The following is a 13,802-nucleotide window of genomic DNA, read 5'->3' on the forward strand; positions in this document are numbered from 1 at the left end:
TCAATCTGGTAATTTTCCTATTACTGTACCTCCTTCTCTGCCTCTCAGATCTCGCACATGCAGTCTTCAGGAGCGAGATCTGAGAGGCAGAGGAGGAGGTACGGTAATAGGGATACAAGGGCGGGCCAGACAGGTAAGAGAGGTGTGTTTTTCTGGGCCAAGAGCCACTCTGGTCTCTTTTTTCCATACCCCGGGCACCCTGGACACCTGCATCTTGCTCCGCCCTTCACTTACACCTTCCCGGTGAGGCGCCCCTTTACCTCTCCATCGGGACCGCATTAAGTCCACAAATCCTGATGAATGGATTTTCTTCTACCGTACTTGTACAGCATTGCCCTTAATGCTTTCATACAGTCGCTGCATACGGCAGGGACACAGCCACTGCCATTTTTTAGCTCCCCCCCCCCCCCCACCATATGCGGCAACCAGAGATTCTCCAATCCGGATTGGAAGTTTTAGCAACCATTCTATAAGACAACTCCCAGCGTATAAGACTACTCCTGCCGTATAAGATGACCCCTGACTTTTGAGAAGATTTTTGTTGGGGTTCAGCCTGATCTGTGTAAACCTGATCTGTGTGAACCTGATTCTCTGATAGTATTTCCAACTGAGCAAGCCACTGAACATGTAGTTTTCCCTGACAATGTGGAAACTGGTGTTGATGCTGAGTTCAGCGGCGGGGAAAACGAAACTGAACAGCTGGATGACAATGTTTTGGAATCCAGCCGTGATAGCTCTCCACCTGGGTTTTTTAATGAGGACCGAAGGGAACAGATAACGAGAGACAGGAGTGATTCACAGTTCCTATGAAGGTCAAATAGATTACAAGAGAGACAGGCTCAGGCTTCAAAGTCAAGGGGCGTTTCAAGGAATAGTTTCTTTGATATAAGGGACTAGCAAGAGGCTAACAGGTTCCTGGTTCTTGTCTTGTGTTTTTGGACTTTTGCTCAAGTTCAGAGGTTTTCCTGACTGCTGTGTTTCTATGGTGGCTTTTTGACTTTGCATTTGCTTTTTGACTTTGCATTTAACTTTCTTTTGTAACCAATTTTTCATCAATAAAAAGGATTGTTTTTCCTACAGTCCAGTGTGGTGGATTTAATCTTATGGTCTCGTTTCTTGGTCTGGGATGCAACAATTTTCTTGGGTTATGAAGTAGTCTTATACACCAGAAAATACGGTATTTATTTATGCCATGTTTTTGACATGAAATAAATAAAATTTCCATGTGCATTGGCTTTATTTCATAGGAAAGAATTGGCAAGACCACCTCTGACTATCCCTTGCCTAAGAAAGCCTAATGAAATTCATGGGGCCGCCAAAAATTGACGATCTTGAAAGCACAAACATACGCGGAATAAAAATTAAATATATACAGAAAGTAAAGACTTTCTGTATATATTTAAGATTTCAATATTAATGTCAAAAATATGTAGCATGATTTTACACAGGATTTGTGCTACATTAGAACAGAAAAGACAAATATCACTTAAGTAAAATAAACATTAAATATTAAATACTTGCAGCCCTTATTGGTCTATTCACCATCTCCCTCAACATTTCTTCAATTGTTCATTTAGTGAGAGAAACTTAGCAAGAGTGCACTTAAATACAACTCCAAGGGAAGTACAGGTATCTCAGCCTTATGCTTGTAGGTTCTGCCAACACAAGGTGCACCTTACCTGTAATGTATATCTGTTTTTGAAGCAATTGGTAACCAATTCTCCCTTGGATAGCTGATACAGCCAAGTCAATTTTCTTCCACTATGGCGACTAGCATAGAAAGCAGTAAATCTCTGGTAACTGCGTTCCAGCTAAGTAATTCAGAAAAAGAACAAAAGACGCCCACGTTTAAACTCTCCCATTTCAATTCCACAAATCTAGTTTGAAAGTCCATTAAATTTTACAGAAAGAAGTGTCTCCAGAAAAAATAAACAGCACAATCAATCAAATCCTCCTGCTTAAATGAGCAAGACTTATACAGAAGCAAGACTAGTTCCATCTACATCGCCATATAAAATCTATACTATTTATTTTGAACTGGATTATATGTCAGTATGGACTCATATAATCCAGTTAAATACAAATAATCTGGATTATCTGATTTGATAATCTGGATTATATGGCAGTGTAGATCCAGCCACTGATTGCAATGAGGAGAGCCATCTTGGAGCCCCTCAGTATGCTTCACAGAGTCCCAAAGGTTCTGCGGAGCAAACGTTGAGAATCACTGGTATATAGTATGACACAACTCAACAAAATGCAATACAGTACACAAGCAAACAACAGCACATTCTTTGTAAAAAGGAATGGAAGAATAAAAAGGCCACTTCTTATACTGACCAAATCAAAAATAAATCTGAATTTTTACAAAACTTTACTACTAGTCATAACCTAACGAAACTGCACTTTTACGACAGCTCTCCACAATGTTCCAGCATCACTGTACACTAAAACAGAGATTTAAACATGAAGGTAACCTCACCTCAGAGGGGAGAGCAAACGCACAAGACATTTGGAAGGGCCAGGATCCAGAGCTCAGAACCTGTATGCTAAAGTCCACTGGGAGAGAAAAAACAATGATTTAGTTATATAAATCTAGATCAGGCCTGCACAACCTGTGGCCTTCCAGGCATTTTGGACTTCAGAATCCCTGACCATTGGACAAGCTGGCTAGGGCTTATGGGAGTTGGGAGTCCTAAACATCTTGAGGGCCACAGGTTGTGGAGGCCTGATCAAAAGCATAAACATTCTTGGAGGGAGAGATTTTAAAAATGAAATGGCTACTGTGCCTTAAGCTGAGAAAAAAAATATTAGAGAAGATAAATTAATAGTAGCAATACTAATAATTCTACTTGTTACCCGCCTCCCTCTCTTCACAGCTCGAGGCAGGGTAAAAAAAATAAGCTACACAGGTAAAATAGAAGACCATTAAAATGCATACATTAAAAGACATAGAAAAGATAAAATACATTTAAACCATGCATAGGAATAAAATAAACATGTATTTTGAACATAAGATACAACAGATAATTTTTGGATAATCAGATCTTCAATTAAATCTATTAGCACAACTAGTATGCCACTCACACTGTTGCTAGTATTACAGGTAGAGTGTTAGGTTAAGGAAGATGCCACATTAAATTTAGAATTAATTAACCCAACTCCCCGCCTGTAAGAAAAGCTCCATGTGCTCCCATGTCAACTATTCCATTTATTAGACAATATTATGCTATCTCAGCCATTCAACAATTCATGCTCAAAAGAAACAGTTATATGTAGTTTACTTACAATCTAATGGCTCTGAATTGGATAGGTGCTTTTTGAACTGCTCATTCAAATCTTTGCTTACGCCAATATCCTGAAACATTCTTTGAAGCTTTGAGGTGTATTCAAAGCCACAGGCTTGCTGTAATGAATCACAGAATAGCATTGTAAGGTTGCACATTAATACTGCAGGATCAAGTCCCCAAATTCTCCAGCAGAAGCTACTTGCAATATTACCAAACTGTTAGAAGAAAAACCCAAAGAACCCATTAGCTAGGAAGTCATGAGTGGGACACAAAATCTATTTAAAAAGCTTTCAGCATCTTCTAGCTATTCATGTTAACCAAAATGCTATTAGGTTGACATGTCTCCATTCTGCCATGGTTTTAGAATGTTTTTAACAGACTGACATTTGTAAAAAAAGCATTTTTAACTATAATGTTTTATACTACTCTGCGTTCTACAGTTTTATTTATTTGTTTGTTTGTTTATTTATTTAATGCATTTATATTCCACCCTTCTCACCTCGAAGGGGACTCAGGGCGGAGCTCAACATATAAACAGCAAACATTCAATGCTGAAAAATATTAGACCATACACATACAAAAGCATTAAAATCACCTATCTCGACGTTAAAATCCACTAGTTAAAACTGTCTCAACAACCAAATCGAATTTGGTTGGCATTATAAGGGTTCCTATCGCTGCCTCATTGCACAGTCCCAAAGGCTCGGTTCCACAGGCATGTTTTTATCATCCTTCTAAAGAATAAGAGGGAGGGGCCTGGCCTGGTCTCATTAGGAAGGGAGTTCCATAGCTGATGGGCAATTACTGTCTCTCGTCCCCGCCAAACGCGCCTGTGATGGTGGTGGGACCGAGAACAGGGCCTCCCCAGAAGATCTTAATCTCTGCGGTGGTTCATAGGGGGAGATGCGTTCGGACAGGTAATTTGGGCCGGGGCCGTTTAGGGCTTTATAGGCCAAAGCCAGCACTTTGAATTGCGCCCAGTAGCAAACTGGCAGCCATTGGAGCTGGCATAACATGGGAGTTGTGTGCTTCCTGTACACCGCTCCAGTTATTAACCTGGCTGCCTCTCGCTGGACTATTTGAAGCTTCTCAGCAGTCTTCAAAGGCAACCCCGCATAGAGGGTGTTGCAGTAATCTAACCTAGATGTGACGAGAGCATGGACCACCGTGGCCAAGTCTGACTTCCCAAGGAATGGGTGCAACTGGCGCACAAGTTTTAATTGTGCAAAAGCACCCCTAGCTACCGCTGCAACCTGAGATTACAGGCTCAGCGATGAGTCCAGGAGGATTCCCAAGCTGCGAACTTGTGCCTTCAAGGGGAGTGTAATCCCATCCAGCACAGGCTGTCACCTTATACACTGTTCGGCCTTGCGACTGACCAGGAGGACTTCTGTCTTGTCTGGATTCAGTTTCAATTTGCTTGCCCTCATCCAGACTGTCACAGCGCAGAAGACTTGGACAGCCTCCTTAGCACCTGGTGGAAATGAGTGATCGAATTGGACGTCATCTGCGTACAGATGGCATCGAACTCCAAAACACCGGATGATCTCACCCAGCGGCTTCATGTAGATCAGTGGTTCTCAACCTGGGGTCCCCAGATGTTTTTGGCCTACAACTCCCAGAAATCCCAGCCACTTTACCAGCTGTTAGGATTTCTGGGAGTTGAAGGCCAAAAACATCTGGGGACCCCAGGTTGAGAACCACTGATGTAGATGTTAAACAACATGGGGGACAATACTGAGCCCTGCAGGAACCCACAGGACAATGGCTATGAAATGATCTTGGCATTGCCTTTCAAACTAAAATGGGGGGACAAAATATTTGGAAATAAAAATACTTTTAAATAAAATACAGGTTGGGCATTCCTTATCCTTGAGATCAGAAATGTTTATAGAATTCAGATTTTTCCCCCCAGATTTTGGAATACCTTTCTTTGCATGTAATGAGATAGCGTGCAGATGGGATCCAAGTCTAACAACAAAATTCATTTATGTTTCATCTAAACCTTATTCAGAGTCTAAAAATTATTTCATAAGATATTTTAATGATTTTGTGCATGAAACAAAGTTTCATGATACACTGAAAAATCAGAAAGCAAAGGTGTCACCATCTCAGGATGATTTCAGAATTCTAGGTAAGGAATGCTTAATCTGTGATGATGCTGGATTGAAATTTTATCGCTGCCTGGCAAATACATTTCATCACATTTTGCAATTAAAGACACCTGCCATCATAACAACTTATTTTTTAAGGACTAAAGTGATTTCTTAACAGAAACAGACCATTTTACATAGATGGTTCAACCAGGTTCTAGCACATTTAATCAACAGATCTAAAGTGGCAAAGATTTCTGCTTTGGCTTTGAAAAGCCAGCATCAAAAGGAGTTCATATACTGAACTAATTGAGCTGATTGCCATACTTCATATGCAGCCTTTTCCTATCTGCAATGTTGTTTGGAACTGTGCTGCGTACACTACTGCACACCTTTAATGGTGAAAGAAATAATTTATTTGCATATGCATTAATGGAACGGGAGCTGTTACATAACTGAATTTAAAGAGCTTGCCACAGTCTAGGGCAATTATATTATTAGTTCCAGTTCTAGGGCAATTACATTGTTTATAAGGCCGAAGTTGGCCTATGTCTGGTCCAGATCCTTTGTACTAGTGATCTATCTTTCAGGGTGTGTTTTAGAGGCGGTCTTCTCATCCCGCTTCTCCTTTGCTGAAATCCCTGGTAGTACACTTTCGGTGGCAGCCAAAGAAAGAAATCTCCTTCTATGTCCCACCTCGGAGCTTAAGATCTTCAGGGGAGGCCCTGCTCTCGGCCCCCTCCTCTATCACAAGTGATAGAGGGTGGGGGACGAGGGGCAGGACCTTCTCAGTGGTGGCCCCTTGCCTGTGGAACTCACTCCCCGGGAAAATTAGGTCATCAACATCCCTCCTCTCCTTTAGAAGGAAGCTGAAAACATGGATATGGGACCAGGCCTTTGGGTAATCTAGCATACTGACACGGTAATGACGACCAGAATTTTGGGAAGGACTATGGAAATGCTGAATGGACTTACGGATTTTAGAACTCGGTGAACGTTGGCCACTAGATAGGCTTCTTAGTTGTTATTGCATTAATTTAATGTTTTTACTATTGTGGTTATTGTTGTTATGTATTCTATCTGTTGAATTGTTGGCATCGAATTGTGCCAGTTGTAAGCCGTCCTGAGTCCCCCCCTAGGGGGTTGAGAATGGCGGGGTAGAAGTGCCCGAAATAAATAAATAAAAAATAAATGTTTCCTGCTTTCCCTCAATTGTTTCATTTTTTTAAAAAAAAGATAATTGATAATTGAAAACTGCATCATTATACAGTATAATATTAATAATAAGATATTATAATTGTATATTTTATATTACATGTAATATTACTAATAATATTACAATATAATTGTATAGTACAATATAGTGATGTATAGCACTGATATTGTACTGTGCTGATGATATAATGTATTGTGTGTGTGTGTATATATATATATATTTGTGTGTGTGTGTGTGTGTGTGTGTGTGTATATATATATATATATATATATATATATATATATATATATATATAGTAAGCCGCTCTGAGTCCCCTTTGGGGTATGAAGGGCGGCATATAAATGTCATGAATAAATAAATATTAGTTCATATAATAGTCATCTACAAAAAAAAAGTATTTTAGCAACTCTTCCTATAGACTAGGGACTAATAATATAAAATAAACTGTTTTACTGCCATTGGATTATAAAGTTGTAAAAACCTGGTACTATTTTTTTCTATTTATTTATTTGTTATTATTTATACCCAACCCTTTTCTCTAAAAAGAGATACTCAAAGCAACTTACAGCAAAAAATATAATACAATTTGAAACCTAAAGAATATACAAACATTATATTAGAATTACATCTTAAAGTTATTAAAAATAAACAGTAAAAGCCGCTAAAACCTATTAAAAATTTATTTATAGTTAAAACCACAGAACCTCCAGGACTTGATTTTTTTAAAAAATCTCCTTCTTTAAAAGCCTGTAGACATGTTCCTGGAGGCATTTTTAGCCAGCACACAGTCTGTTTCTGAATTAACCAATATTATTTCTCACTCTCTTGGCAAAGATGATTAACAAAAGTAAGAATAAGGAAAAACAACTCACTTTCAGTTTGGAGATCATGCTTGCCTCGGCGTCATCGCTAGCACTGTTCTGGTGTACAAGTCGCTTTGCCAGCATTTTGGCATAGAATTTTTGAAAAACATCTTTGTCTTCAATGTATTTGAAGACAACCATCTGGAAAGAGGATGTATTTAGCACTGATTTTCAAAACCAACTTTTCATATGCAATCTTAACCTTTTTTGCCAAGAGGCAGGTATTTCAGCACCACAGCTTTTAAAAACATAAAAGCAGCCTTTTGTGTTTAGAACATGAAGCTATTTAGAGTTACAGAATAACGAGCTTCTGTCAATACACACAACCATACGTAAGACTATGGCAAAATACTCTTCTTACTGTAGTGTGCCCCTGAAGTCATTTCTGATATATGACGACTCCAAGGCAAACCTATTATGTGGTTTTCTTGACATCGTTTGTTCAGAGAAGGTTTGCCATTGCCTTCCTTTGAGACTAAGAGAGTTGGCCACTGGGTTGAGGAGGGATGTTAACCCTGATCTCCTAGATTTTCAGACTGACACTCAAACCACACTGGCTCCATCATCATCACCATCAATAGTATTTATATCCCACTTTTTCTCATTAGAAAGGAGACTCAAATCACCTTACAATAACATCAATACAATATAAAAACTAAAAATATACGAACATTAAAATAGAATTAAAATATTAATGGCATTAAAATAAACAGCTTAAACCAGTGGTTCTCAACCTTCCTAATGCCGTGACCCCTGAATACAGTCCCTCATGTTGTGGTGACCCCCAACCATAACATTGTTTTTGTTGCTACTTCATAACAGTCATTTTACTACTGTTATAAATCATAATGTAAATATCAGATATGCAAGATGTATTTTCATTCACTGGACCAAACTGGGCAAAAATACCCAATGTGCCTACATGTAAATGCTAGTGGGGTTGGGGGAGGATTGATTTTGTAATTTGGGAGTTGTAGTTGCTGGGATGGATAGTTCAGCTATAATCAAAGAGCATTCCGAACTCTACCAGTGATGGATTTGAACCTAATTTGCCACACAGAACTCCCATGACCAACGGAAAACACTGGAAGGGTTTGGTGGGTATTGACCTTGAGTTTGGGAGTTGTAGTTCACCTGTATCCAGAGAGCACTGTGGATTCACACAATGGTGGATCTGGACCAAACTTGGCACAAATACTCAAAATGCGCAAATGAACATTGGTGGAGCCTGGGGAAAATAGACTTTGATTTTTGGGAGTTGTAGTTGCTGGGATTTATAGTTCATTGCAATCAAAGAACATTCTGAACTCCACCAACGATAAAATTGGCTCAAACTTCCTATATGGAATCCCCATGACCATCAGAAAATACTGTGTTTCCTGATGGTCTTTGGCGATCCACTCAGGGGTCCCGACCCCCAGGTTGAGAAACACTGGCTTAAACCCTTAAGACCAATCATCAAAACATTTACACATTCCTATCTTAAAAATTCACTTTCAAACAGAGCACAAAAATTAAATGATTCCTTGACTTCAAAAAACAGCACAGCGTGGATGAACTTACCACTTGATTCAGTGTATCTTCAAGCTCAGCTTCCTCTGGATTCTTCGAGCTGCAGTCAAAAGTGAGTGATTATAACTGATCATTTTTGCCACCTGCAATTCACCTTACTTGGCTTTTTAGTACAAGAGTAAAAGCTTTATTATCTTTACTTCAGTTTCTTAGACAACCAAAACCTTTTTAGGCCAGAATAATTAAGCAGCATGCTATAAACTAACTAGAAAAGAATCATTATTACTAATTTCCCTGGACAGAGACATGTTATTTGCTGGTTTGCAAGCTCTTACTTGACCCTCATTGCTATCAGATATAACTGTCTAAACTGGGGATAAGATGGGTCCCACTGAGCCCTAATAACTTGTGTTGCAATGTCGGATGCTGACTGCTAAATGATATAGTGTAAGACTGTAGGTTTTATATTGCAATATTAAATGATCACTCACAAGCCAGTTTTGCTTGGAAACAAATATCTTGCTTGTATCTCTGCAGCAAAGAAAGACACTACTGACTTTTCCCCACCACCACTTCATCCACACCTTATACACATACCCTGATAGTAATTTTATAAAATACTATTAATAGTTTTGTGCATGAAACAAAATTTATGTATCCCGAACCATCAGAAAGCAATAATATCACCATCTCAGCCATTCATAGAATCAAAGAGTTGGAAGAGACCTCATGGGACTTCCAGTCCAACCCCCTGCCAAGAAGCAAGAATACTGCATTCAAAGCACCCCTGACAGATGGCCATCCAGCCTCTGTTTAAAAGCTTCCAAAGAAGGAGCCTCCACCACACTCCAGGGCAGAGAGTTCCACTGCTGAATGGCTCTCACAGTCAGGAAGTTCTTCCTCATGTTCAGATGGAATCTCCTTTCTTGTAGTTTGAAGCCATTGTTCCGCATCCTGGTCTCCAGGGCAGCAGAAAACAAGCTTGCTTCCTCTTCCCTATGACTTCCTCTCACATATTTATACATGACTATCATGTCTCCTCTCAGCCTTCTCTTCTTCAGGCTAAACATGCCCAGCTCTCTAAAAACAGCCCTAATAACCCGTGTTGCAATGTTGGATGCTGACTGCTAAATGATACAGGTTGAATATACTGGATTCAAAATTTATTATGTTTTGCATGTTAGATTTCCCGTGCCCCCCAGATTTTGGAATATCTATATTTGCATATATGTACATAATGAGGTATCTTTAGAGATGGGACCCAAAGAATGACAAAAAAGTAATTTGTTTCATATACACCTTATACACATACCATATAGTAATTTTATAAAATACTATTAATAGTTTTGTGCATGAAACAAAATTTGTGTATCCCGAACCATCAGAAAGCAATAATGTCACCATCTCAGGCATTCATGTGGCTAATTTTGGAGTATTTTGGAATTCCAGGTAAGGGATGTTCAATCTGTATCATCAATTTATATATACCACCATTGCTGTACATGGCCCTTTGAGTACTTCCCATTCTCCATTTGTCCTGAAGTTTCTCTTAATTTTTTATGTAGAGTGGTAGTCTTTCTGTTTTGCTACATTACTAACATTTTAAAATTAAAAATATTTCTACATAGTTGACTTATTTTTAGAATTGGAAGTCACAACATTGTCTGTCTTCTAAAAATTCGTCAACCAAACAGCAAATATTCCTATTATATTTGCATAAAATGCCTTTCATAGTTTATGGTGACTATAAGTTGGACCGAAAATAACCCTTTGTGTCTCTAAATCAACCAATCAGTATTATATAGAACAACAACTGCTTACTAGGTAACAATTTTCCCACTACAATGACAAGATTCTTTGATTAAGAGTTTAAATGCAAGGAAAATAAAGGCTGCAGCATACCTTTTTTTAAGCAGAGAGTCACAATAACGTGCCAACAGTTCTGGGGATTTACTTGATGACTGAGCCATTTTTGTCACTGCGTTGTTATTTATAAACCGACCACAAGCCTATAAAGTACATTAAAAAGTGAATTTTTCAGATGTCTAAAAAACCAGCAATTGTCAATGGTGGCTGGAATTTAAATCTATTTACCTTATCTAGTGCAGCCACAAAACCAGCATCGTTGTTGAAAGCAGACATCACCAGTGCATTGTATTTCTTATGGACATCCAATACTGTTTGTACATACATTTTTGGATCCTATACATTTTTAAAAAATGACAAATTCAGTGAACTTCCAAAAGTTCTCCCAGCAAAGATAAATATACAGTGTTAAATAAGACTATTCTCATGATTGAACAATTGTAATAAACACAGCAAAAGTACTTCACTGTTCCTGGGCCGGGGGGGGGGGGGTGTTTACAAGATTACTAAGATCGTCTGGAGGGGCCCTGCTCTCGATCCCACCAGCCTCACAGGCGCGGCTGGTGGGGACGAGAGACAGGGCCTTTTCGGTGGTGGCCCCTCGACTCTGGAACTCCCTTCCACTGGAGATCAGAACTGCCCCTTCGATCTTAACATTCAGGAAACAGGTGAAAACCTGGCTTTGGAGATTGGCATTCAATGAATGAGCCACGATCCTGTGATATGGATGGATGACAACGAATAATGACTTTGATGACGACTGACCACTGTAATCATATGATTGTATTTTTGCCATTCAAATTGTTTCAATGTTTTATTGTTTTAGTGTGATTTAGAAATATGATATTTTAATGACGGTCTGTAATATTGATGTTGGAAACCGGCCCGAGTCCCTCGAATGGAGGTGAGAAGACCAGTATACAAAACTACCAAATAAATAAATAAATGTGTGTGTGTGTGTGTGTGTGTGTGTTGGTGGTGGTGGGATTGGGGAAAATACTGGTATTTTGAATGTTAATTTCAAAGATGGTATGTTTCTATGTATTATACAATAAAAAGAGAAGGTAATGAAAATATTAAAAATGTGGATAACATATTTTGTTGTTTGGTATGCATGTGAACTCATAAATGTTAAATAATGAAATTGAACTATTTGATTGTAGGCAGAGTACATTTCAGCTCTTTTGGGGTGAAAAGGCAAGATAGCAAGAAGGTTGAAAGCTGGTAAATAACAATGTTCTAGCTAGTTGGGTTCAGAGCGGTTTGATGGGCTTTTAATACCATGACTGTATGACAAAGCCAAATAACTTTACTTCAAAAAGATGCCCATTGGTCCAGTGGCGATCAGACATCTGATATGAGGGCCCATTTGCCACATGCAGCACCCCCCTCTTCTTGCCTGTATGGCCTTGAACTAAATACACTTTTGAATTGCTAAAAAAAAAAAGTTCTCCCAGCGACATAGTTCAGGGAACCCCTTTCCATGGTAACTGTAACAAAAATAATCTTTTGAAATACAGAATGTGACTATGTTTAAATTTTATAAATATATTTGCCTCAACACCTATGTATGAAAATATTTGTGGCATTCCTGATCCTCTAAGAACAATGTACTCAATATATTGCATGTTTTGTAAATCTGAGGGGAGTTTTGAGATTACGGTTGAAATTTTATTTGTCGTGTCAGGACAACTAGTCAAATTATATTACATTTCTAACAGAACAAAGCAAACAAACAGACAAAATACAAAATTTGTGAGTTTGGTAGTTGATTAAATGTCCTTTGACCAGTATTTGGCCACTTGGAGTGCTTCTGGTTGAAATAATACTTAATAATACTTAATAATACTTAATAATACGGTTGAAATAATACTTGCATTTAGAGCAGCTTCTCCACATTTTTCAATTGCAGCTAGACCCTGATTATGAATATGGGTTTCCAATAGTTTTTTCAGCTCTCCAAGCCCATCCTGGATTCGAGATACAAGATTATACATGCGTCCCAAGTCTGAAAAGTAAGTAGAGAAATACTTTGATTTATATTAGCATTTGAGCTCTCATCTTCTTTAGTCACCTAAGAACTGATAAGAGATCATTAGCAAATGCACTGAAACAACGCAAACAACTGGGGGTTCTCAGTAGAGGACAAAAAGACATTTAAGTATTTTTTATTTAACATTAAACAACTGAAAAGGGATATTTAAATGAGGGTAGTTAAAATCTTGCTACAGTAGAGTCTCATTTATCCAACCTTCGCTCATACAACGTTCTGTATTATCCAACAGTCGTATCCACAGCTATTTCAATACATTGCGATATTTTGGTGCTAAATTAGTAAATACAGTTATTATGACATAAGGCTACTATGTATTAAACTGTTTTTTTCTGTTGATTTCTTGTAAAACATGATGTTTTGGTGCTTAATTTGTAAAATCATAATGTAATTTGACATTTAAACCCTCCTTATTATCCAATGTTTTGCTTATCCGGTGTTCTGCTGGTCTGTTTATGTTAGATAAGCGAGACTCTACTGTATTTTAATCATTTAAAAATTTTTACAAATCTATTAAACCCATTTCCTTCAATAATGTGCTTCAAAAGGTACTACTTAAGAGATGTCCACCAAATACAAATTTTATTACGTACAAATGTCTACAAATTGTTTGAGACCATCTACCTTCATTTTTGTCAGCATCCAAAAGGTTCTGAAATTCAGTGTGAAAGATTTCCAAATGTTTTTCAATAAGAACTTGTTCACATTTTCGTGCTAATTCATCTTGTGTGCTCTCATGCAGATATACTTGAACCCTACGTTGTTCTTCCAGAAGACGGGCTTCCGCCTAAAAATACGCAAATCTTATTTTAAAAGTTCTTAAAAGTTCATAATATTTACAAAATAAAATCTATCATCAAAGCATTGGGGGGGGGGCTTATGCACATGTTTGTATAATATGCATTCCAT

At 38.2% G+C, this 13,802-nt stretch overlaps 1 protein-coding gene across 1 annotated transcript in view; it reads right to left on the reverse strand.

The window, feature by feature from the left end:
* Positions 1-13,802, reverse strand: part of CUL1 (cullin 1) — a 66,988-nt gene that overhangs the window by 11,270 nt on the left and 41,916 nt on the right. The window contains exons 8-16 of the mRNA XM_060781553.2: positions 13,518-13,680; positions 12,718-12,848; positions 11,069-11,176; positions 10,877-10,983; positions 9,026-9,074; positions 7,472-7,603; positions 3,289-3,406; positions 2,483-2,559; positions 1,680-1,811 (exon numbers count right to left, since the gene is read on the reverse strand). Coding sequence (XP_060637536.1) covers positions 1,680-1,811; positions 2,483-2,559; positions 3,289-3,406; positions 7,472-7,603; positions 9,026-9,074; positions 10,877-10,983; positions 11,069-11,176; positions 12,718-12,848; positions 13,518-13,680 — 1,017 coding nt within the window. The remainder of the gene's footprint in view (positions 1-1,679; positions 1,812-2,482; positions 2,560-3,288; positions 3,407-7,471; positions 7,604-9,025; positions 9,075-10,876; positions 10,984-11,068; positions 11,177-12,717; positions 12,849-13,517; positions 13,681-13,802) is intronic.

Source organism: Anolis sagrei, chromosome 6 (assembly GCF_037176765.1).
Source record: "Anolis sagrei isolate rAnoSag1 chromosome 6, rAnoSag1.mat, whole genome shotgun sequence".
Taxonomy (NCBI): Eukaryota; Metazoa; Chordata; class Lepidosauria; order Squamata; family Dactyloidae; genus Anolis; species Anolis sagrei.